A 26,966-nucleotide genomic window follows, 5' to 3' on the forward strand; every position below is an offset into this window, starting at 1 on the left:
GCTTCTAATTTTTATATTATAATATCTATGTTGTCTATATGTTGACCTTAAACTTATTTACATGCCAAAATGCACTTCAGATTCTATCTTTGTTCTCTACAGGTACATGTCTTGTGTGCACAGAACCACACATTGAAAAAACCCAAAATATATATTCACTGTTTTTCCCAAAATATATATCCACCATTTCTCTTCTCTTATTGCAGATACCCAAGTAAATCAAACTAATTTTGATTACTGATCATGGGATTAGGTGACTTGTTTATATGCTTTAAGTGAAGGAGCCTAGCATCTCACTATCTTAATGTATCAAAGATCATCTTAAATACAATGTATTTGTGGAAATATATCTAATGGGTTCTTTCTTGGTTTTGACTTAGTTTTATTTCTAAAAAAGTGGCTGCTAGATTTTATCTAAAACTTTTCCATCATCTATTGATAAAGATCATAGTTTTTAATTTTGATTAATTAACCTTATTATGTTAACAGATTTTCTAACACTGAAAAAAAACTTTACATTGTCTATTAGATTAATAAACACTTGGTTACTATTAATTTGATCTATTGGACTCTTATTTTTATATATTTGTGGGTTTCGATATGAATAAAGTGATTTAAAATTTGACACAGACCTGAGAAACAGTGTCTGCACAGCTTTCTCTGGTAGTATTAAGGTTCTGCCAGTTGTGTAATCGACCTTTGACCTGCCTCACTTGAAGAGGACTGTGCCAGGCAGCTTTTAAACATTGGATTTAATGTACCCAAGGCTAATTGTTAAACAAGTCTTTCTTCATACTTTGAGATAATCTGGATTTATCATCATTTCTGAGAAGCAATAAAATCCTCTGGAGTTTCCATATTCATAGTTCATACAAGCCCTCAGTCCTTTCTGCTTGTTTTTGTTCTGAGTCCTTAGCATGGGGCTTTCTTATTTAGAAGTCTTTCTGTGTTTCTGGACTGCCAGAAACTGAACCCAGAGACTCACACATTCTAAACAATTACACGTCCCCCTTTCTTCCCTTCTAATGTAGAGGCAGGGTCTTGAACATGTAATCCTCCTGCCTCAGTTTCTAAGTAGGAAAGCAGCCCGAACCACCATGCCCCATCCTAGTATTTTAGAAACCAATGCTTTTGTTTGTTTTTAATTCTAGCTTTACGTTGTTCACCTAACCCTTATTTCCTTTGGTGTATTTCATGATAAGTCCTCATTTCTTAAGATAAACGGTAAATTCTCTCATTGTTGGTTTTTTACCGTATACACATATATATTTCTCTTTAAATATTCCACGTCAATATATTTCCCTATTATTGTGGCCTTTACCATCATCTGTAAATTTTAGAAATACAACTTTATTTTTATTTTCTATTGCTTCTTGTCACGATGGATGGACGTAATAATCCATGGGCTGAAAACCATCTTTGCTTTCTTTCTGTCACTTATTTTTAATTTTACTGTACTTTGCGATCACATTTTGACTAAAAACTGTCATATAACTATTTTGTTTCGCTTTTGTGGTCCTATAGCTAATTGGCTTCTGAAATTATTTCATAATACTGTCACTGAATCATTTCTATTCAGCATTGTGATTTCTGTACATACTCACAGTGTAACTAAAGGGGAGGCCTCGCTCTGTGCTTTGTAGTCCAAACTGCACACAAATTCAAGATCTGCCTGGCTCAGCTTCCTGAGTTCAAGGGTTAGCCATATACACCCTCAGTCAGCTGGATCTCTTACTTTTTATTTTAGATCTGGCTGATTCTGAAGAAGCTAAATCTGAAATGTTGTATTATAAGTGCATTTTAATGGTATTTCCTTTTTCTAATACTAAACTTTAGCCAGTACCCTTTTAATGGATTGAGTAAAAGAGTGTGTGCCCCTTCTACACACTATGTCTTTTGTTACGCGGTTGTGTTTGAAACTGTGTGCCTCACACAGGCTCGATGTAAGTACTCTATCTCAGAGCTCCTCCCCCCATTCCTATTAAAATCTTTAATAATAACTTCTATCTTTATAGATATTAATAAAGCCACTCTTATTTTACTTATTGCCTGCATTTACCTGGCGTCTCTTTATTTTTCAAGCTTTTTAGAAAGCATTTTAAGTGTGTTTCTTATGAATACCAATAACGTTTATGAACCGGGTGAACCGCTTATGTCAAAGTTCTGAACATTTATATTTCATACAATGCGTGCTACAGACGTGACTCCTTCCATCTTGCTTTATGACTATTCATGATTGTTCCCTGTTTCCTCCTTTTCCTGGGAGCTGTTTTTGCTAATTTGGCCAGATTGCTGTTCCTTCCCCTTTCCCCCTGCTAATTAGGTAGGTCTATTGTGCTTTCTCATCTCCTTAATGATCACCTTCCTCTCCTGGCATTCATATTCAAATGCATGTTTTTCATTATTACATGAATGCAAGATAGCAATTATTTCGCTAGGAGAAAGCTCTGCTTCTTAAGGGGTTCCCTCCTTCCCTTCAGATGAGAAGTGCTTTTGGAATGCCTTGGCTTTCTGCACGGTTTTCCCACCACCATCGGAGTTCACAGAGATTCTCAAACACCTTTAACCTTCAGATCCAGCCTCATCTTCCTGGAGATCTGGTCCCCATCTTCTTCACTGCCTGCGATCACCATGTGAGTTTTTAATAACCTCTTGTCCCTTCCCAGTCCCTCAATCTGCTGTCTCTTCTCGAACACTATGGTCCACGGTGTTGACACAGCCTCTCAGTCTTTACCTGCCCTAAATATGTATCATTTTCCCTGACAGAAGAATGACACGCAGCCCAAGTTAGCTTTGGCAGCACAGTGTTCCTCTCACTTCAGCATCCCGAGAGCGGAGACTGCAGGCACTGAGCCACCACATCTGGCTAACATGTATGATGAGATTCAGGATGTGCTATCCTGGATACAGCCCTTTGGCATTTGAGAAAATGGTGGAAGCAAATGAGTTACGATATGCAGCTAGAAACTGTGTTTTCAAGGGAGTATTTACTCTTGACTTGGGCCAATAATGTACCTCCAGACAGAATGGAAGCCTGCCATCTTGTCTTCATTTTGTATATGTGTCCTTTACTTTGGGCCCCTGCTTATCTCTCCACGTAGTCATGTTAATCGCTCAAGGATTGTCTCCATAGGAGTTAACAAGCCCTAGCCTATCTCTGTCCCGCAAGGCTGAAGGCTCAAAGATAAGAAAGAGTACCCCAGGCCTCTTCCACGGCCATCATTTTTTTATAATGTCTAAGTCTATTTCTCCTGAAAATACCTAAACTAGGCAAATATTAGTGACTTTGAAGGTCTTGAAGGATGGACTCTTTTATTAGAACGTATAGTTCTTTACTAAACCAGGAACAAAAACTGAAGAATTTTGATAAAAAAAAAAAAAAAAAAAAAAAGACTTTAAAAACAGTATAAGATCTGAATTGTATCTCTAGCCTTGGGTCATGATGAATAGAAGATTACTATCTAGCAAGAGACACTGTCAAAGACTAAATAAATACTGTGGCCCTCTCCCTTAGGATTTAATCCAAATGCACCTGTTTTTCACCTGGTCAGGAAAATGCCCTCCCAGAAAGCTATCTGTTTAACAATTTAATAAATAGCATGATATCTGCCTAAAAATGTAAGTCAGCAGAGTGCTATCCTTGGCTGTGTTCCACTCACCCCAGGAGACTGCGCCCCCCCTCCACACACACACTCCACAAGGTCCCCTTGGGTTTTGGCCATGCTCACCCCATGAGAGTTCCTTCTTCCTCAATGATCTCCTTGGCTACTGGCCACTCTTAACGTTTAAGAGTGCCTTTCACTTTCATGTTACAATCTCTATCTTCCATGCTACACTCTGTCTCATCTGAATTCTTTTAATGGACATCGCAAAGACCAGATAAAGGACAGGCTGCCAGAGAGAGATCTCAGTCACAATTACTGCCCTAAAACTGCAGTCACTGTGGAATCCAGGAACAGCAGAGCCTGGAGGGAGAGATCCCCTCAGCAGATGAGAGCAGTCATCTAAAATGCCAAGGTTGTAACTTGGGGGTAGAATTGGTCTCCTGAGAAATGGGGTGTCCACTCAAGCAAAGAACTTCTTTGGAACACCTTGCTGAACTAGAACCAAGTCAGTGATCAACCAGACCACAGGTAGACAGACCAGCACTACTTGCATAAGTATACTTCCTGGTTCCCTGTCACAATTCTTCCACCCTTTAAAACTAAAGGTCATGTCAGTTCCCCAAAGACAGACTTGGGGGTTCATTAGAACCCCCTCTTTCCCCTATCCTTCCTAACATGTTAAATGTCTTTTTTTTTCTGCACTTATTTCTTTAGCTGTTATATTGAGATGCATAGTGAAACCTAGACCTTTGGGACCCCAGAGAGCATCTGTTGCCCTGAATCTCTGGTAAAAAGCAGCCACTCTCCCCTCAGCCCTCTTCTATGAAGCAGGTCACCAAGGCAGAGCCCTTCTCCAGACTGCACAAGGCTGCACTGTGTTCCCTGTTCTGATGCCTAGCATGCACTGTAGACTCTGTGGCTCTTCTCCAGCGGTCATCCTCCACGTGGATCCCATGCTGGGGTGTTGATGCTCACTAATGAGACTTTTCTCCTGGTGGTCTACTCACTGTCTGTTCTGCGGATTCCAAGTGCCAAAACTTCAAGAAACTGAGCTAGAGGATTTTTTTTTTAACTTTCTATATCTAGATCAGGTAATATTCTACCTGCCCACACTTCTCCAATGTTATCTACCTCTTTGTTGAATCTAAGCCTAGCCGTATACATCCATCTGTGTCCTCAATTCCTGCTTCTTTATATAAGTTCCCACGACAAATAATATATGTGCATGTTCTTCTCCACTTGGCCAGTCTTTTGTTAGAATGGTCATGGTTGCAAACTTAGTGATGGGTGAGGAAAACGACCCTTCTTTTCTATACTATCAGCCATTGTACAGGTTCCTGGGCTGTCATTTATTTCATAAAGCATTATTTCATTCTTTTGTAATTTCTACTTTGCACATTAGAAATTCACATAATCTTCATTTTGTAAATAAAAAAAAATCGGCTTGTTTTTGTCTTCCTAGAAAATAATAAAATATCTTTAAAGCTGAAACATATTTTTCCTGGCTGTGCTTGTGTGTAGTTCATATGTATCCTGTATGTGTGCCTCCTGTGTTTCTTATGTAACATGTGTGTGTCTGTGTGTGTGTGTGTGGTGTGTTTGTGTGTGGTATGTGTATGGTGTGTGGTGAGGGTGGTGTGTGTGTGTAGTGTGTATAGTGTGTCTGGTGTATGTGTGTATGGTATGTGGCATGTGTGTGTGCGCATCTATCTGAATTTTGTTTTCTGTTTTGGGTTTTAATTTTCTTTGTCACTTAAAATCATTAGTTTGGATTTGAACTAAGACCATACTCTTTTCTTCAACAAATTATTTATTTTATCTTACCTGTTTATATTTTAATTTTGGTATTGAGAATTAAATTCAGGGCCAAAGCATAACTTCTCCCACTGAGCCATATCCCTGGGCTAGTTTAGTTTGGGGTTTGTAAATTATGATTATGTAGGTTATTTTCCCTCTAGTACTTGACTGTCATTGCTTTCTGTGGTTGTAAGTTTATTGTTACAGGTTTCTGTCAGTGTCTCTTATTACATATAATTTAATATGTATGTGTATGTATATGTAATGCGAGTCTGTATGTTGGTGTATCGCATGTGAGTTCAGTTGCCCAAGGAAGCCAGAGGTGTGGGATGCCCCTGGAGGTGGAGTTACCTGCGGTTGTGAGCTGCCCAGCGTGGGTGCTGGGAATCAAACGCAGACCCACTGCAAGCATAGCACATGCTCTCCACAATGAGCCACCTCTTGGTCCCCATAGTTTTCTACTTTAGTTCAGATCATCCTCTCTCCACCTCTATCATTCCTTTTCCTTGGAAGCCTTCTGTTCTGTTTCTTTGCCTTCTATCCCGTTCACCGCTTGCTGGGTACCACTGAGCATGCTATTTTCTTGGGGTCCTGTGAGAAACCACAGGAAGTCCTACTATGTGCTAAGAACAGGACCTTCTGTTCTCTGAAGCGGATCTCTATATTGGCATTCATGTACCACCAAGAGTGGAGAAAAAACATCAGCTTAGGCTTCCCTCTTCCCTGAGGACACAAGAAAGCAGGTATCCCTAGGAGAGGACACTCGTTTATGTAGATTTGATTTCAGAGGCAGATTTGCCTCTGTCTGAAAGCCCAAAACTATAGCAGCATTCTTTCTGGTCTTTGCCTATTCTGAACTCTCATGTGGCACAGATGAAAAGCCCCTGCCTTCATCCAGTCCTTAGGACCCTAAGTTTGTTCATGCTATGGGATGATCCCACTGTGTATCAGTGACCATCACTCAGCACAGTCGGGTGGGGTGGGGTGGAATCATTCAAGCCACTATCATGCCAGAATCCTGGGCACACATTTGCAGGGAGCCTGACTTGACTACTCTTCTATAAGTGTTCTTTTGTTTCTTTGACGAGGGGCAGAATTATACATAAAAGACAGTGTAGGCTAGGTGGCCTAGCACTTGGCTACCATGCTCATCTTCTCATCTTAGCCCTGGCTCTGCAGAGGGAGACTTAGCTCAGGCAGGAGCCCAATCAAGGAACCTTTCTCCTTCCTCCTCTTCCTTCTCACCTCTCACCAGCAGAACTCCCCAAAGCACACATGAACTGAACCTGGGCTAACCATGGCTGAGGTAATGCTGCTCCTTCTCACCAGCAGGGGCACTGGGAACCATACTGTGATAAGAATAAGGAGAAAGCAAGTCCCAAAGGGATGCATTTCTGAGGGTGGAGCCACACAGCTGGGGATGACCGAAGGTGAGTCATGCTTAGCACCCACTCAGAGCCTGTCCTCCATCTGCTTTTTTCCTTTCCCTCCTTCACAAATAGAGTTACAGTTTTGATTTCAGTGATGCATCAGCACAGAGATGGTGTTGACACTGATAACCTTCCTCTCTGTGGCCATTCTAGAAATTAAAAACACACAGTAATTTTGCGTGTGTGTGTTTGAAAATTCTAACGTTCACAACACTCGTGCAGAGGACTACACTCAACACTTAGGCTTTGGGCTGCTTCTGGGCAAGGGTGTGTGTGTGTGGGGGGAATCTTTGTAGATTTATGGGTCAGAAAAGAAAAGTTTTCTTTATCTTTGAGAAAGAGTCTTTCAAATTTTAAGCCTAGATCCAATATTCCATATTGGAGTTAGTGTCTGTTCTTGTCTGGTCAGAAATACCAGAGGCATATATGCACAGGGCACAGACAGCATTAGCATGGGAAAAAAAAACTTTATTTTATTCCTTCTTCAAGACTGTGGGCTGATGGGAGACAGCTGTTTTGTGAGAAGTGTGTCTCTGACCTGATGAGATAAATTCTCTTCAAAGAGGAATAAAAGAACATAGTATCTAAGGATGTAGAATGTGTGTCACAGTTACCTTAAATCCCTTACACCTACGGACAGCAGAGCTGCAGAAAGACAAATTCTTTCTGTTGTACACCCCCCCCCAAAAAAAAAAAAAAAAAAACCTCAGGAGATTTAAAGGAATAGAGAGGGAGAGGCAGGGTTGATAAGGGAGAGAGAGAGGAAGGGAGAGAGAAACAGAGAAAGGAAGGGAGAGGAAGAGATGGAGAGAGAGAGACAGAGGGACTGAGGGAGGGAGGAAGAGAAGGAGGGAGAGAGGGAGAGAGAAAGAGAAGGAGAGGGAGGGGAGGGAGAGAGAGAGAGAGAGAGAGAGAGAGAGAGAGAGAGAGAGAGATCTGTGTAAGATCCAGTCCACATGCCCATGACTTGAGACACTGAAATCATCCCAGCCCTACAGGATCTAAATATAACATGTAATTAACGGGAGTCACCTGCCAGTCAGTGAAGTCATAAAAAATCTGATTAAAATCAAATGTGATGACAGGCCAGAAAAAAAAAAGTCTGTGGATAAATATAAAAACCCTAGATTTCTCGATTTGAGGTCCCCATGTCATTGCATCAACAGGGGTCTCTACTTATCCCTTCCTGCAGGTGACATGGCATTTTCCAGTGTCATTTAAGGTAGAGGGACACAGGATCCAAGGAACCCCCTGTTTTAAGACTCTGCAGATGAGCTAAATTAGCATGCTACTTTGGAACTGTTTCAAGGATCTCTGGCTACTGTTAATATTGTTAATCTTTCATTTTGATTGTGTGTATGGTGTCAGCAGCAGTGGCGGGAGGCACATTGTGTCAATTAAATAATTAATCCCACAGCATAATAGTCAGTAAGGAAAAACTGACATTTGTCAGGCTCAAAGCAAAAGAAAGCCTGGGAGGATTTTCCATTGTGCTTGCTCAAGAAAAACATAATTTGATAGCAGGCCTGCTTATTTGCTTCTCTGCTCCACCTACCGATCCCGCCAGAATGAGGAAGGCGAGAGAGAAGTCTGGGCCCCAGACATGGCTCACTTGTGGTGAAATCATTAGACTTAGGTCCCTGAGTTCAGACCCCAGCACCCATGGGAAATGCACTTTGCTGGATGTCAACCTTTGACTTTCACAGGTATGCAACACACACACACACACACAGAGAGAGAGAGAGAGAGAGAGAGAGAGAGAGAGAGAGAGAGAGAGAGAGATCTCACAAGGTTTTCCTAGTGCTAACCTTCATCTACATCAGAAGACTGGATCAATTTTATTTCCTATACCTGGCTTGGATGAATTCACTTCTCTCTATCCAAACCGTCTCATTGTAATGGGAAATTGAGGAAAATCTACTGTGATAAAGCAAGTGGCACATTTTATTCTTGTTTTCTTTCTTTCTTTTTTTAAGGGGTGGGGTAGGGTGGGGATGGGGGCAGCATCTGCACAGAGCCCTGGGGATAAACACACTAGAGGCTGGGGGTTCAAAGATTCTGCTCCAGGCAAGTCTCAGCTGGGGAAGAGCTAGCCATGGGCATCTCCAATCCTCACTATCTCCATTGTGGGTGAGCTTGTGTGGGGCCGCCATCAGGTGACCACCGACAACACACTTAGAACATTAGGGTGTGGTACGCACAGATACACATTAGCAAGAATTAGCTGTACAGCCCATTGATGTTTTTAATGAATTCTATGTAATTTAGGGGTCTGAGCAGTGAGTCCTAGCAAGTGTAAGCACTGCTCTTTGGCTTCTCCTGTCTCTTCTGCCCATTCCTCCACTAGGATCCAGATGCCTCCATCTGCCGCCCGGCTCCCTTTCTCCTTCACTAGCTCCCCAGCCTGCAAGGGGCTGAGGACTGGTACTCCTTGGTCCCCTAAGAACTCTGGTTCTGCAGTTTCCACAGATGGTGTCGCCAATGCTGTCAACAACAGCCTGCACTGGATTAGCACTGCCTAGGAGGTGAAAATTCAAGTGAGCTATTTTTAACCTGTGTAAGCATCCTCCACTCTGCCAAAACTAAATGCTTGCTTGGGGTGGGGACGAGCCTCTCGGATGCTTCATGCCACATGTGCGACTGCCTTGTCTCCTAATAGTGCTCACCAATGTAAGGCCACTCTTCCCAAAGATAGCACCAAACAGTTATTTTTAATATATATGTATATGATGTATATGTATATATATGTGTGTATGTATGGTGTATATGTATATGATGTATATGTATATACATGGCATGCATTGTCTACTTTTAAAAAATAGTGAGAAGTGTATATTGATGTCTTTCAGCTGTGTAGTCACTATGAGAGGAAAGCTTAGGTTCAGCATTCTAGTATCTGGTATATGGATCATGGGAACGATTCCTGACTTACCAAGAGTACACAGCCATATGTGTTCTGAATCTTCCTCAAAATGACTTAAAAATCCAAAGCTATCTTTTCCCTCTTCATGAAATTTCACACCAGTATTTAGTAGAGCAGGCTTTTGAAGGGGATTACTCTTGAGGAAACCAAATGAATTTATTTTTGAATATAAACTGATTTGTACAAATGAATACCCTCTTGGTTTTTGTAGGATGGCTTCTCTGGTAATGCAGAGGAGAAAGGAATTATGGGAAAGTTTTAGAATCATGAGTGACGGATGTCCTGCACTGTCACTTTTTAAGGATCCTTAGGATTTTCCCACCCTAATGTCAAGTCCTTAGCGACTTTGCCAGGGAGGTGACTGGAAACACACAGATATATCCTTTATTACTAAACTTCCAGGTTTTTTTCTAGTTTCCCCAATTAAATTAGCCACGAGGCACTAATCTGACAGACTTTGAAATGAACGTGTAAGAGGGTTTGATTTTCACTCTGGAAATCTTGGCCACATCTCACTACTGGACAAAACAACAGATGACTAAGTGTCCTCCTTACCCAAGACCATCTATTGTCTTAACTATGAGAAGTCATTCTGTAAGTCATTTTAGGAGTGCATACTAAAGTTACAGGAGTCACTGTTTCACTGCAAGACAGGGAGACAGAAAAAAGGAGTGTAGAAATGTTCATGAAGTATATGCAAATGATCAAGCCATCGTGTTATTGGAAAATAGATTGTGTTAAGGTATGAGGTTGCATGGGAGAAAGAAAAGGAAATCCTTCTGTGGCTCACTCTGGCATAAGACAGACACCACTGGAGGGCTGGGCTGGATCTAGAATCCTAATCCTATTCTTAGGAGGTTTTTATGAGGTTTTTTTTCCCCTCTCAATACCTACTTTTCTTATATGAGCTCTAACTCTAAAAGCAGTGTTTGTGAGTGTTCATTCAACTAAGAAAAACTTGAAACTTTGATCATGTGCGAAACTATCAACCTCATACATGTATCATGTATATCCATGTGTGTCAGTACCCGGGTCTGTGAGCCCATGTCCTCATGAGTAGCTTTCTACCTCCCATTTGATATTCTTTGTGACCCTTTGGGTATCTCAAAATCAGAACCAGCAGTCAGGACAAGGAAAATGATGTCTTTTCTAGGGCTTGAAACCCCGGGGCACCTCTAAGTTAAGAACGCGTGCAGATACCTTGTTTGACTAGAGCGGGTACCTACCTTGTCTAGGGTACTCGTCGGCTTCTCTGTGGACCAGATCCTTTACTCTGTTTCCGTAAAGCAGCCGTGAAGAATCATGATCAAACGCTTTCAAGGTTTCACTGGAACTATAGGACTTCTGCGTGGGGACCCTACACTCCTCATTGTCCGCGGACGAGTTTGTATAGCGCCGTTCTTTTTCCCGTCTGCTCTTGGTCAAGGAGCAGTAAGGCCTGCGTTCCTTCACATCCATAGTTCCTTCATTCCTTCTCTGTGCACATCGGTCCGGCTTCTTAGAACTTTAGCACTCAGAGTTCAGCTCTCACGGGCCTTTCTGCGAAGACAAAAGGGTGGCGTGACATCAGCGAAAGCATCCTCAGACTGACACCTCGCTGGCCTTCTTGGCTGAGGATGGGCTCCACAGTAGCTTTGCGAGCCGGAATCCCACTTTCAATACGAAATCGACAGTCCTAAGATTCTTATATTAACAAAGTCTGTAACACCAACAGGTGAGACAAACTCTTGCTCTGGGCATTCAAACCAAACACCTTACGGGATTCCTCTCCCCCAGCCCCAAGAAACACACACATGAATACAAAATAAAAATTAAAACTCTAGCTTAAATAACACTATAGAAGCCCGCTAAAAATTGGCCGCAACAGTTTGTTCAGTTTTCCATAGTGGAAAACTTTTTGCCCATAGCATGTACCTCTTGTGCAAATAAATTGCCTTTCTCTTCCTTACCACTCCGCTCCCAAAAAACCATGTTATTATTTTTTTTTTCACCTCCTTAAAGCATAAGAACAAATTGGGAGATTCTTATGGTGGGGACTTCATCATATGAATTGAATAGTTTATTCATGTTTTTACTTTTGTAAAAGTAAGACTTTTGCTTACAGAAGGTAATTTCCATGCATTGAGGAGCTAAATGTCTTCAACTATGGAAAGAGCCCGTGCCCCTCTCATACCTCTCTTGTTAAACGCACCGATTTGATTTCCCTCCCTAGAATGTGCACTTCATCAGTGCTACCCTGACATTTAAGGCAATTCAAGCGGCTAATTTGAATCCCTCTCTCTCTCTCTCTCTCTCTCTCTCTCTCTCTCTCTCTCTCTCTGTTTTTCTCTCTCAACTGCCTATAGCAAGATCCCATTAGAAGGAGCAGGGCAAGCAGTGTTTCTTTGCTTAGGAGCTCTTTTTCTGGAGTTTGCTGGACTGACAGTGGAGCGGGCTCAGGATCTGCTGTGAGCTAGAGGACGGAGAGCGCCCAAGGCGAGTCTGCATTCTATGATCCTCTTGCTGTGTCTCACTCTGTCCTTCATTTTTTAAGTTTTCCAGGAGCCCCCTGTTCAACCCTCACTGCAATTGCCCCACCCCACTACTTTGCCTCAGTCCACTTTTTATCCCATTGATTGCATAACCAATAGACCCCTTGAAATAGACCCCTGGCTAGACCCGGGTCCTCTCTTTGCTTCTGGATCCTTCCAGCCAAGGCTTGCATTTAAATAGGTGTTATCTTCCATATTGATACTCTGTGTGAAATGGTGGTCTCTCCACCTCGTCACCAGCCACTAGCATTAGACAGATCACGGGGGCTCCTTAGTATGCTTCTCATGTGGGGTCTCGTGACACTCGTGAATCGCACACGTCAGGTTGTCAGCAAATCTTCATTCCTTCTGCTTACCATAACAGCTCCTAGACCTCTCTCTTCTGCCTTCTACCCAGTTACTGAACGTGAGGCAAAAAGCTCTGGGCTGGAATGATCACAGAACTCCACTGTGTTTGCTTAGAAACATTTGGGATACTCCTCTAAGCCCTTTCTTCAACCAAATTACATGCCCCAAATTATGGTCACCGTGGATGACCAATCAGGGCTTTCCTCAAATGACTCTCCACATGTCTGTTACGGTTTCGCAATGAGCCAGGCCATTCAAAGTAATTACAAATATTTCAGACCATTCAAAGCGAATCATGAATTTGCCTTTATCGTGACCGTATTTTTTCTAACGTAATATTTTTTATTTACTGTTTCTGATTCACTACTCCATTACTTTCTTGCGACTTCCTCTAATGGTTCTTAATAACACCTGAAATTTTTATTGCAGCTTTCCTTTCAGCTTAATAAGGAAAAGAACTGAAGGCAAAGAGACAGCGACTATAAGGAAATTAATGAGTTCCCTCATTTTTATTATCGTAACGAAACAAAAGTTATTTTAGGGAAGTGTTTACTGAACGCCTTCCCAGAGGACCCAGGACTGAACAAACAACGCTAAGGCTCCGATGGAGCCTCCTTTTCGGGAGTGAAACACTAATGTGCTTTCCAGTGAAGCAGAAATGACGGGAGGTTAGACCATGGGCTAGGCGCCTACACCAGGCTGTAAATGAGCCAAGCCTGCTGGGGTTCAGAGCAAAGACCATGGGATCATCTTCAACCATGTGAGGATGACGTCCATCCAAGTTCACTGAAGATGCCAGTTTCCATCAAGGCGGTAACCACGGTCTCACTCACAGCCTGATTTCCTATGAAAAGCAACCTGAAAGAAACTGCTGGCCAATCCGTTTCTCTTTCTCTTCTCACCTTATAGGAAATGTAATTTCCGACTGACTGGTCATTGCTCTTTCCTTTTGTTTTTTCTTTCTTTCTTTTTTTTTTCTTTTTTTCTTTTCTTTTCTTTCTTCTTCTTCTTTTTTTTTTTTAACAGCCCTTCTCTGTTTATAAAAACCAACTGGTCTGCTAAGCCCATTAAAATACCGACTCTTTGTTACAGTGATGAGCGGCCTGATTTTTGGAATCTTAAGAAAAAGACATTAATTGGCCTTAATGATCTTTAAATTACATTCCTATAATTTCATCATTTGACACACTGAATAAATATGTCTTAAGTTCAAAATGAATTTCCTTTCTAAACTAGAATTTGGCTCTTTGGAGGAAAGGCTATATAGACTCTCAAAATTAAACGCTCATCAAAAAGCCTTTTAATTGACCAGAAAACATAGCTCAAGCGTTCCCAGTAACAGACGTTTGGAATTCTAGGGTGTGGCAGAACTTCTCCTTCTTAGCCTAAGCTGATCATCTGTTTAAAACTTAGCATTCTCAATGATGTTGAGCAGCAAAACCCACAACCCAAAGTATGGTGCTTTGACGTGCTGTGCAATCTACTTTTAAATGCACAAGGGATGCTCTTTGTAATTTTCATGATGCAATTTTATGCTCTTATAGACTAAGTACTCATGTAGTTCTTTGATATGGTAACATGAGTGTACTATCAGAAAAGTTGTGGTATTGTTAGATTAATTAAACGTTAAGTTGTTAGCATTAAAGGTAACTTTAGTTTCGTTTTATGGTACTTGAAACCAACCCCAGGCCTTGGCAATGGTAGGGAGGCACCATCCCACAGAGCTACTTCTCCTCAGTCTCTCTTTTAGAGTCTTGTTATTAGTCTGTTTTTCCATTAGTGGGCAGAGAGGTCTAGAATTTTTTTCCAAGTTAATTTTTTTGGGGGGGAGTAGGGGTTCTGCTATGTTCTTTGGTCCAGGCTGTCCTTCAACTTGTAATCCTGTGTCACAGCTTTGTGTATGTTGACCCATACATATGGGTCACCATCCAGTGCACCACCCTGTCCAGACAGTACTCTAACATTATAGGTCATTTGTAACACGAGATAACTAAGTTTTATTTGCAAAGCAATTCTAAATTGCCGAGATAAATCAAGATAAATCAAATATGCTATCAAAGACGCAGGCAGTCTGATCTTAGACACTCAAAACAATGGAAAGTTTTTTGTATCTCTCATTCTGCTCTTATACATAGGACACAGGCTCTTTGAGGATTTAACTGACACTGTAATGCTTGTGACTACTGACAAGTCTCTGATGGAAGCCAGTGAGTTCAATATGATTTCAAACGGCCGTTTCCTGGGTTATCTCCTCCACTCAAGGCTGAGAAGGAGAAGATTAAGACAGGCAAGTGCTTGAGAGGCTCTCAACTGTTGACATCCTTTGATAGTGGCTGCCGGTCTCTCACAAAGGAGAAGGTCATCCTGTGCAGACTCCACACAAAGACCTTAATAAACTGGGGCGGGAGGTGCAGCCTTTCAGAAATGAAGCTATTGCCAAGCGAGTTAACCAAGAGCGTTTTCTAGTGAGATGATGTGAGAACAACATTCTATTGATGCAACCAATTTCCACCACCTCCTTGAAAAACAAGTCAGTTACAAATGGTAGTACTTTGCAAGTTGCAGCTGCGCTTAAAACATCTGCATCACTAGGGCCACTTGTTCCTCAGTGCAGACGTCTTGACAGGATGGATCTACTTACTTCTATGACTACCTATGATGATTCTGAAGCACCGTCCATTCAGTAGATGCTACTTGAACTTTGAGCTTTTTGATGGGCTAGTGACTACTTTTGATGGGTAGAAGGCCTCTTGTGATTCTGGGGAGCCACAGTGGGGCTTAGCTTCTTACAGTCACAGAGGCGAGGGAAGGAACTCCCATGTTCTGCGCTAGGATGGACTTACTGCACTCGGAGTATTACGGCTTAGGATACTTGCATTTCACACTGGGTTTGTTGGGGTTATAGTGTGTCAGTAGTGAAGGAGCATCTGGACTTTGAAAGGTTTGACTAAACAAAGGAATAAACAAGCAGGTAGTTCCAGTTTTATGGACACTGATGGAGGACACCCTAACTTCTACTGCAGACACAGTACTTAAAGACCTATCTATCTATCTATCTATCTATCTATCTATCTATCTATCTATCTATTTATGGGGTGTGTGTGTGTGTGTGTGTGTGTGCATGTGTGCACATGCAGAGAGGTGATCACAGATACCTGGAGACGGCATCAAATCTTCTAGAGCAGGAGTTACAGGCTGTACTGAGTAGCCCCATGTGGGTGTTGGGTACCAAACTTTAAAGTCATCTACACCAGCAGCAAACGCTCTTACCCACTCAGCTACTTCTCCAGATAGAGTGTTTAAATATACTCTGAACTTGGCAGAAAACTGAACTTAGTAAAAACATATACTTAATAAAAATGAAAATAAGCCAATCAGTGTTTGTGTATGCCTTTAATCCCAACATCCAGGAGGCAGAGGCAGGTAAATCTCTGTGAGTTTGAGGCCAGCCTGGTCTACAAAGTGAAGTCCAGGACAGCCAGGGTGGTTACACAGAGAAACCCTGTCTCAACAACAATAATAATACACCCCATTCTACATTTAGAAACTAACCTGATTTTTTTCAATTTGTTTATTTACTTTATATTCTGATGGAACTAATCTAATTTTAATTGGATTTCTGTATTTTTTTAAACTCTTGAAGCCAATGATTATAATTTTGACCTATTATTGACAAGCTAAAATCAACTATATGTCTAAAATTCTAAGAGCTGAGATTAAAAAATGAACATGAACGCCCTCGAAGCTAAAGAGCCTGCTGGACCAAGTTACTCACACTCCACTGGCATCTACAAACCCTTAAGTGTTACCTTGAAGACCCGTGAGCATAGAATGCCTTCCTCCTTTCATTACAGTTGAAAAACTTACTCTAAGAATAAGTAGATTTTGGGCAAAACACTAATTTAAGTAGATTTTGGGCAAAACACTAATTTATCACCCTAACAGTTTAGATTAAAGATTTAAATTAAGTCATCGACACACAACAATGAGACATTTTCACCTTTTTGTTATAATTCACATTTCCTTAATAAGTTAGCATTTATGAATTACCAGCTACGTTAATCAACTGCATACTTCCTGTATTATATACATTTTGAAGTATTTCTTTTATTGAATAGATTAACCGCAATTGAACACAAGAGGAAATCAATTTTTATTGTTCCTCTTGGAGAAAATTGTGTTTTCTCAGGCAAACTTGTAAACCAAAGAATTGAAATGATTAAGTATAAAAATAAAATTATATTATGGTAACTTTCTTGGTAATGTTAAATTTAAGTGTATCAATAATTTCGAATTTTCCAGTTTCCCACAAAAGAAACAGATTGGCTCATTGAAAACACAAGGAAGTATGAAAGACAACCCAAGAGCAGGGAGTCACTGTAAGTCACAGAAGTGACAGTTGCTCAGAGGATACAGGTAGTGAATTTCCAGGGTTGAGAGGCTCAGTACCACACAAGGTGTTTTCTTTAAATATGGCAGTTAATAAAAAAAATATATTAGATAACAGTTATAAATATAAAGTCAACTCTTTCTTACTTGCCAGGCAAGTCTCAGGAACTAAATTTACTCTCCTGTCTAAAAGAACAAAGTTGGAGCTGGAGATACACTTGAGCAGTTAAGAGTTCTTGCTGTTCTTGAAGAGGACCTGGGTTCAGTATCTAGCACTGTAAGAACACTCATAACTACTTGTAACTTGTAACCAGGGAATCTGGTGCCCTCTTCTGACCTCAGAGGGAATAACTCACAGGTAACATATACATACAAATCAAATACATACACTAAAAACCAAATAAATCTGTTAAAATAAAAATTAAATAAAATATCTATGGTTCCCTTGTTTGCATGTCTTTCTGTTTCATTGCTTTGTGACAGGATCTTTCTCAGGCAGGCTTGATTTACAATCCTGATGGAGCCTCCAGATTTCTGGAATTAAAGGTGTCCAAAAAAATCACCAAGAGCAAAATGACTGAGACAAGAGTTCTCAAGTCACTGACTTCAAGCAAGAAAGAGCAGTGAGCACCCATCCCTAAAATCAAAAGAACCCTGGTCAATCCCATACCCAGAGAGGAAACTGCGGGAGAGCGGCAGACTTCCTAGCAACACAGGTCAGTCTTATGGAAAGCTGGGGAGAAATTTTGGGGCGCCAAGCTGGAGAAATGAAGAGGTGCAAGAAGAATGAATCCCTAGTATCTGCAGAGGGTACCTCTTTAGCATGGAGGAGAGTAAGAATGACCATATTTGTATGAAGAGATGGCTTGAAAGAAGTTCATTGGTAAGAGAATCTGAAAAAGGATGGCAGAGATTCCATCCTGAGGACCACTGACATCTTATAAGGGAAGAAAATTCCTTCTGGGAGGCACTATGCTGTAGTGTGAGGTTTGTTAGGATATTCCTAGCCTCTCCCTACTAAAGCACCTAGAGCATCCAGTTCATCAAAAGCACGTGTCTAGACAATATGGATGTTGTCAGAGGCAAGACGACCTCCATTTCCAGATCCTATATTGATTAAAGTATCCAGAGCTCACCTCAGCATGATAGCTATTATAGCAGCACCCTACAAGAGTCTCAGTCTGCACTGGGCCAGGGACTTAGGGAAAGGATGTTTCAGTTTTGTGTGGAATGCAGGCATGTAACGAAGACAGTTCTGGTTCCAGCTCATAAATCTTAAAAAACAAGACCACACATGAATAGCTGTTTCCAAATAACTTAACTGTACTCTCACGAAGCCAGAGACTATTGTAGGTAAAAAAAGCATAAACATCATCTAACAAGATAAAATCCTCAATGCTTGTTATGGATGTATGTATGCAAAGGAACAGAGAAGTAATGAAGAGAAAAGGCAAGACTGGATGCAGAGCTGATGGAGCTGCTAGAATTATAAGACATGGATCTGAAGACTGGTGAGTAGTTTGATTGAGATGTCCCTCATAATCCTGGGCATCTGAACACTTGGTCCTCAGTTAGTGACACTGAGTGGGTTTAAAAAAGCGTAGCCTTACTGGAGGAAGTATGTCACTGGGGATGAATGTGGCTAGGCTGGAGGAAAAACGTCACTATTTGAAGTTTGAAGAGTCATGTTGAGTTTCCAGAGCTCCCTCTCCATTTCTTGTTTGTGGGTGGAGATATGAGTCCTCAGCTCTCAGCCACCAACTCCAGTCACCATGCCCACCTGCTATCACAGTTCCCTGCCAAGATAGTGATGGCGTCTTATCCCTCTGGAGCCATAAGCCCTAGATAAACTCTTTCTTCTCTAAGCTACCCAGGCCATGGTGTCTTATCATAGCAGCAGAAGAGTAATTAATCCAGCAAGTATTATAACTGTGTCCCATATGTCTGAAATTCAAATAGTCATTGAGGATAGAAAAAGAAGATTATAATCAAACCCAGAGAGGGGGGGCACTACAATGTCTAAGATGAGCAATGGTGAATTAGATGTCACAAAAGGAAGGGGCAGCAAAGTAGGAACGGAAAGAGAAGCGACAATGTCAAATAAAGCTAATGGACTGATGAGTGGATCAATGAGCCAGTCATCACTGAGACGCAGAACCAGAGTAAGAGGTCAGTGGGATGACAGAACCCTGAAGAACAGGACAAACAAGAGGGAGGCAGTATTTGAAGAAAAAGAAACAAGCATAAACATTTCAAATTTTGATAAGCACAGCAAATGTATAGATCCCAGAAACTCAACAAGTCCCAAGCAGAAGAAATGTAAAGAAATCTACACCCGTGCATTTAGTTATGGAGAAAGTTGTCCAGTCCGGTAAGTAGTAAAGAGACAGCTTTAAGAGCACAGCAAAGACGATAGTGGCTATATTGAAAGCATCTCAATGAGAGTAATGTGAGCACACAGACAGGAGGGCCACACATTTTAAAGCACGGAAAGGAAACAAGACGCAAGTCATCTAGAATTCCATGCCCAATGAAAATATTTCAAAAACTAAACTCAAATACATGTGTTTTCATATACATGGAAGCCGGTCATCATCAGACACATTGACAGGAGAATATGAAGGAGACCATCCAGTGCAAAGCAGGCACGGAAGTCTAGATGTACGCTGATCAAAAAACAGCATGTAGCAATGTTGAGTATGTAGAGAAATATATGATATTGTTTAAATCTTTGGAAGCTTGGTGACTGTTTAAATCAAGAAAATAGCGATGTATTTCAGGGTTCATAATATGTGTGGCTGAAATCTTCGGCAGCAGTAGCATAGGGGAAGGGAGTCAGAAGCACGTTATGAGCTTTTTATACCGCACACAAACTGGCTTAATATTAACTAATGGTAAACTGTTATATCAAAGGCATACACTGTACATTCTAAACGTCTAAAATAACCAGGCAAAGAGTTGTAACTCATAAGCCAGGAAAAGATCGCTGAATTGACACGAGCAATAAAACAATGACGTAATGAAGAAGACAGAAGACTAGAAAGATAAAACAAAGACACAATGGAACTTTAAAACAAGAGTCAATATGACAAACAAATGTAACTAAATCAATAACTATGTTAAACAAAAAATGATCCAAACTGGGAAGGTTTCCACATTGGATTTCAAAAGCAGGATGCAATCTGATGCTGTGCCAATTAACATATTTTAAGACACTAAGATGATAAAAGCAAATAATTAGACCTGGTTAGATCCCCAGGACTGTTAAAAACAAACAAAAATATTAAACATAGATGGATGAAAAAGGAAAAATTTAGCCTAAAGATATCCACAACCACATCTGATGTAAATGATCTCACCACAACATTCACTAGACAGACTCAGGTCAAATGAAAAAAATAAACAAAAGACAAGAAACGAACAAACAAAAACAAAGCAAGACTAGATACAGCGATAGGAATTGCTGGAGCAATTCAGAAGATTATAGTGGATCTACATCTGCCCGGAACATATTGATCAGTGATTGCTTTACATATTTATTATACGTATAGAGAATGCCCATCACTTGCAAGGCACAGCAAGAAGAGTTAGGGATGGAGATACAGGCAAGATTCAGGACTTTTGCCCTTTCATTCTGATACAGGAAATGGAAGTCAAAGAATGGGTGACCCAAGTAAATACAGTTAACATTCATACACAGTCTTTCAAAAGTTCTATTACTAAGCAAGAGAATAGACAAAGAGATCTAACTGAGACTACAGACCAAAACTAGACTCTTCTGAAATAAACAAATGAAATGAATGATGAATGAATGAATGAATGTCTAAGTTATTGACATTTAATAAGACCCACAGGAGAAATCAGATTTAGCCTCAGCACAGGAAAGTAAGTCACAGTGAAAGGGCTGAGGCAGAAGAGCACAGACAAAGAGAAGAACCCCCAGAAAAAAGTCTGCATGGGTTTAGCACACAAACGCCAATGGGACCAAGAGAAGAGACTGGCCCCAGCTGAGTGTGGAAGGGCCCCAGAGAGAAACAGCAGGCTTCGAAGGGTATCCGAGGCAGCTCCACAAAGCTCCACCAGTATTGTGTAACCCTTGCAGAGCTGTGATAAGCAAATGCTGTTACTGTCAGGTTTTCAGTTTAGAAAGTCCTCAGAAGCTGGAGTACAGGGCCAGGATTGGGGAGGAGACTGGAGAGAGTGGTGGCCAAGCTTCCGGCAGAAGTCCATGCAAGGGAAGAGGTAAAGCTGAAATGTGCCTGAGTCAGCAGTGTGGACTTTGAGAAGTGAGCAGGTTGGAGAGGCGCTCAGCAGTGTTGCTGGTCTGACTGTAACAGGCTCCACACTAGAGAGAAGAAAGGGAGTTGAGAAGGGTACCAGGATCTGTGCTAGAACAACTGAACAGAGAGAGCATCCTCCGTGACCTGGAAAAGAGGTTGCTATCCCAAACGCTGCTCAATGCCCTCCTCCTGATGGCTTTTCTTCTCATTGAAATCACACATTGACCGTATCAATTTTATTCCTTGTAGAAACTAAAACAAACAAACAAGCAAACAAAACCACCACCACCACCACCACCACCACCACCACCACCAACAACAACAACAACAACAACAACAAAAAACCTGGATAAACCAAGAAAATAATTCCCTGCCGTCCCCTAACATTTTGCCGTTTGGTTTTTCTAGACATCTGCGTATATGTGAATATGTGTGTATGTATTTAACATGCACAGTCTTATAGTCCAGTTCCTTAACATGTTATCATGTTTTACATCAGAAAGATAGGTAAGTGCATAGGTGGATTTGTGCCTTTATTTTTAAAATAATGAATAGGAAGCTCATTTTTTTAAAAAACTCAAAACTATCCTTTGCATTTTTCACAAAGACAGTAAATAAGTAAACGTGGATAATGAAATAAATAGGAAGAGGGTACGAAAATAGCTTCAGAACAGAAGTGAATATGGAAAAATCTTTTAATTGGAAAATATATAGAACAGTGCCTCAGGCAGTAAGAAAAGTGGCTTAATTCTCATCAAATTGTTTTTTTTTTTTTAATCTTTCAAAAATATTTATAAGTAAATGGAAACACAGACTGAAATGGTCCGAAAAGAAAAAAACAAAAACAAAAAACTGGATAACGAAGCCCATTTACTCAGTGATATAACACAGGAGTGTTTTCTTCTATCGTTTCAAAACAAATTTAAAAAGTTTTGTGGGGGGCATGATTGTGTATTTAAGCGATCTTTTTTTCTGATAAAAACTATAAAAAGGAATTTTTAATAGACTTCATCAACATGTTGGTAGTTGGGCATGCCTGCAAGAATGTGGCTGGCTTCAGGGAGCTTCTAATATTTTCATTTAGAACAAACGGGAAGTGAACTCAAGAACCCAAAAGAAGTAAATCAAAGGAAGTCTTCCCAGCTTGGAGACCTTTAGAGTAAAGTGTAAGTAATCTTTCTGACAGTATCGGCTTGCCTGGATCAACCAATACCCATCTATGCCCAACCATCTCATCCATCCGCACAGCCCTATCCGTGTTTAAGCCACAGCTCTTGCTATAGAGGTTCGTCTGTGCTTCAACGTGAGCCTGGTCCTTAAACTTCCAGGAGTAGCACACAACTTTAATCCCCGTGCTTGAGAGGTAGAGGCAGGCATATCTCTGAGTTTGAGGCCAGCCTGGTCTACAGAGTGAGTTCCAGAACAGCCAGGGCTACACAGAGAAACACCATCTTGAAAAAGCAACAACAACAACAACAACAACAACAACAACAAAAAAAAAACCCAAAATTCTGGGAATAATCAGATCTGGTCTGAAGGGAATAAGCAAGGAACATTTCTACGTGTCATACATGTAACACTGTGGCAACAAAATGGCCTCAGATGTTCACCATGTAAAACAAAGAAACCTGATAGCTTGATACTGTTGCAGTTGTGTTAGTCTGGTTGGAGGAGGCCCTTCCATCTTCAAATCAATGAATGATCTGGGTAGATGTGTCAGCTGTAGTCAAACACGAGGTGGTAAAAACAACACCCATTCATGAAACACTACCACACTAAGTATTTTGCATGTGGAGATTTTGAATTACCAGTTTTTCAGAACAGGAAATAAAATTAATAGCACTACAGCAACTTCTCAAGTCCAGCCATCATAGTGGCCACCCTGGGGCTCACACTCAAGTACCCTGATCTTCCTTTATTTCTATGCTGTGGATAAACCACAGGAACTGATGAAGATCAACCTGGAATCCAAACCTTAGGTTATAGAGAAAAAGACGAGCTAGCCTTCCAGATGGCTTAAAAACCGCTGGAGCTATCCGTGACTTCAAGTCCCATCTGATGGACCTGGTGACAGTTGGAAAGAGCTTCTGATGTAGAGTTGATGTCATTTCCCTAAGTGCTGCACAGAGTCCTTTCCTTAAGAGTGGTCAGAAAAGCTCCTGGTGAATTATTAATTTCTATCTTGGTTATTTATCGAGTGCTTACAATATGCCAGGTGCTTTACATATCTGCCCTCACTTAACCCTTACAATAACCTTGCTAAGTAAGAATTATAAATCCCATTCCATAGGAGAGAGCCAGAGCCAAAAGGTATTAATTGACTCACACAAGATCATACAGAAAACAGCTGATCAGAATTCGAACCCATCCCTCTTTATTCCAAATCTTTTTGTGTCTCTGGATTTATATGTTTGTGTGTGTGTGTGTGTGTGTGTGTGTGTGTGTGTGTGAATGTGTATGTGCTGGTACATGTATGTCCATGTATTTGAGTGTGTATGAGTATATATGTGCTGGTCCACGTGCATATGTGTGAATGTGACTGTGCATGTATATATATATGTGTGTGAAAGTCAGTAGACAGCTTCAGTCATTGTTCACTAGGTACTGTTTACTGTTTTATTTTGAGACAGGGTCTCTCACTTGCCTGGGACCCACTATGAGGGCTAGCCTAGCTGGCCAGGGACATGCAGATGTCTCCTCAGGGACAGGAATATAAGCACACATCAGCATGCCTGGCTTTTTTTTTTTTTTTTTTTTTTTTAAATAGGTTCTTGGGATCAAATTCAGATTTTCTCGGTACCACTTCATTGAGTGAGTTTTATTCCTAGTCTTCGCATCTGTAATCTTAGTCATTGGCCTTCACACCAAATTCTTAGAACATGGAGGAGAATTAAACAAAACAAAACAAAACAACAACAACAAAAAAACAAAAACAAAAACAACAACAACAAAAAAAAACACCTCACCAACAACCCCAATACTCAAGAGGCTTATTTATGTAGAAAATGGTGAATTCAAGGTTAACCTTGGCTACTAAGAAAGTCCCAGGCAAGCCTTAGCTACATGAGTAGACACTGTCGCAAAAAGACAAACAATGACATTCAAAACAACATAATAAAAACAAACAAACAAACAAACAGAAAGGGGAATGGGAGGGAATAGCAAAGGGTTTTAACAAATCCATTCAGGATATCGAGACCCACTGCTAACAATCATGAGGCTGTCCTATTGAAAGTACCATCGCATTTAAATCTGCCGAGAACCCAGTACCGGGGAAGCAAAAATAAAAACCAAATGCAACTCAATGAAGGAGTAAGAAAAATAATCCAGGGACAACAAGACACTTAACTATAATGAAAACATTTCCAAGATGCTCCTCTAAAAATAAGGGGGAAATGGTATGTATTAGGTATTATATGTTTCAGATGGGGACATGGGCCCAATTCCCTTTATTTGTCTTCCACCCCATGTGGTCCAGATATCCACAAAGACAGGCTGAGCTCATGGGGACTCAGTAGGGCAACTGGAGTCCTCCTTGCAAACCTGTGTTTCCCTCAGTGAAGATGAGGGAGCCGGTTCATGTGGACTGTGCTCCAAACCCTGTAGTTCTGGAACTCCCTCCACTCAATGTCAGTGACTGTACAGGAGTGGACTGGTGACCTAATTCCTGCCTGTAAGGTCAGTCCCGGGACATCTGATAAAGCCACTGGCTGTGGGTCTATTCATTTCATCGCTGTTACTAATCTGGGAGGCTGTAAACTTGGAGCTTGTTTACATTTCTGGAGAAAGACTGCCTGCCATTGCAGTCTATAAAGAAGAAACAGACCTCAGAGACAGAAATACGATTTAGAAACAGATTCAGAAACAATATGTTCCTAGCCTGCATTTTTTTTCAACTAAAAATATCTATACTGATACAAGCACAGAGAACGAGACAGTGCAGGAGTTTCAACAACACAAACCCATGCGTAAAGTCTACCTCTCGCTTTCTGCCATTGATGACATGTGGCCTGGAGTGGTGGCAGAAAGTTTCTCAGGCTTCGTCTCCTATATTTAATTTTCTAGCAGGCACACACTAATAGCCTTCTTATAGACAGACCATAAAGATTAAATGAGATTAAAATAAATTTAAGGTGTTTAGTGTGGTGGTTGGCACATGCATACTTGATAAAAGCCAGCCACTGTCTTTAGGTCAGGAACTTTGTCCCATGTCCAAGAATAACATCCACTATCATTCGCCTCACACCCGAGTCACCTGAGCACTCTAGGTGGATTAAAAATGGATTTACACTCAGTTATGGAAGTCAGACAGTAAGGAATTAGACAGGCAGAAGGAAACTGGTATGTTGCTAAAATGTTTGAATGAAATTTTAGTTTTGCATTTTCAGGAGCTTATTCCGTCACTGAACGAGGTGGAGAGCACAGTCCCCATACCAACAAGTTCAAAATGATTTCAGATGTAACGTTATCCAAATATTTATGTCTTGGTTGCAGGAGGCGGTAGGCAAACACTGGAAGGGCTTTCAAGGGCAGCAATAAAGCTGATTAAGAGGCTCTGGATTCAAAGAGCTATGTTAGGTTTATTTTAGTAACAACTAGGTGGACACCTGATAACTATCCACGAGTACTTGGAGAATAAAGGATAACTGCAGTCATTCATGCCTCGGTAACCCACAGGCAAAATTGCTATAATAAACATGCATTCTGTCTACTGCCTACAGGACAGTTTTGATCTCAGTCTGAAAAGTGCCAGCCCAACCAAATGGCACCTTCTTCACAGACACCCCGAGACGGAGAAACAGGGTCCAGTGTCGGATGGACTATAGTCCCTCAGTGTAAGGCTGCCCAGGGGAGCAACGGGGAAGGTATGAACAGATTCCCAAAAAACACGTTTCCTCCTTGAAGTGAGTATGTTCTAAGGGATCGGAGAAGCCAGTGGCAGCATTGCTTCAGGGTCTCAAAAGGACTCTGGATTCAGTCTAAGAGCCTAATTGGAAAAGAAAAAAAAAAAAAAAAAAACTGAAGGAAACCCTCCTGGGAACTCAGGAGACAGTCTGGAGTCTGGTAAATTGCTTGCTTACAAGGATGGGAACTTGGGCTCGATCCCCAAATCCACATAAAAATCTGGGTGTTGTGGCACAAGCTCCTCACCCCAGTGTTAGGAAAATGAAGGTAGTCAGACCCCTGGGGCTTGCTAACCAGTGGTGGTCTGGACTAACTGGTGGGCTCAAGGTTTAGTGAGAGATCCTACCTCAAAGGAAGTACACCACATTCTTGAGGTTGACTTCTACGATCTATATCCATGCACACATATGGACATACAGACCACACACATGTGCATACACAGGAATACAACATACATATGCACCTATATACCATAAAAGAAGCAGACCCTCTTAGTGGGCTGTGAAGATGCCATAGGTTACTTGGGGTTAGATTTAGCTTCTAAGATCAGAATCAGCCTGGGAAGCCGGCTGCGTATGAACTCTAGAGGATTTGGTTTCCTGTAATATTTTACATCATCAGTGTTTACTATTTGTTTTTAAGCAAACTGAAATGTAGCAGTATCAAGGAATATAAATATGCTTCACGAGGTGTAGTCTCACCTAATTCAATGTTTTGACATCTTAAGTTTAGTCATATACCGTAAAGTGCATATGCAT

At 41.1% G+C, this 26,966-nt stretch overlaps 1 protein-coding gene across 11 annotated transcripts in view; it reads right to left on the bottom strand.

Moving 5' to 3' along the window:
* The window catches only part of Tenm3 (teneurin transmembrane protein 3), a 604,001-nt gene that overhangs the window by 427,024 nt on the left and 150,011 nt on the right, over window positions 1–26,966 (bottom strand). For all 11 annotated transcript variants that reach the window (XM_076914147.1, XM_076914146.1, XM_076914145.1 and 8 more), the window contains exon 2: window positions 10,982–11,294. In XM_076914147.1, coding sequence (XP_076770262.1) covers window positions 10,982–11,213 — 232 coding nt within the window. In that variant the 5' untranslated portion in view covers window positions 11,214–11,294. The remainder of the gene's footprint in view (window positions 1–10,981; window positions 11,295–26,966) is intronic.

Source organism: Arvicanthis niloticus, chromosome 16 (assembly GCF_011762505.2).
Source record: "Arvicanthis niloticus isolate mArvNil1 chromosome 16, mArvNil1.pat.X, whole genome shotgun sequence".
In the NCBI taxonomy this organism is placed as follows: domain Eukaryota; kingdom Metazoa; phylum Chordata; class Mammalia; order Rodentia; family Muridae; genus Arvicanthis; species Arvicanthis niloticus.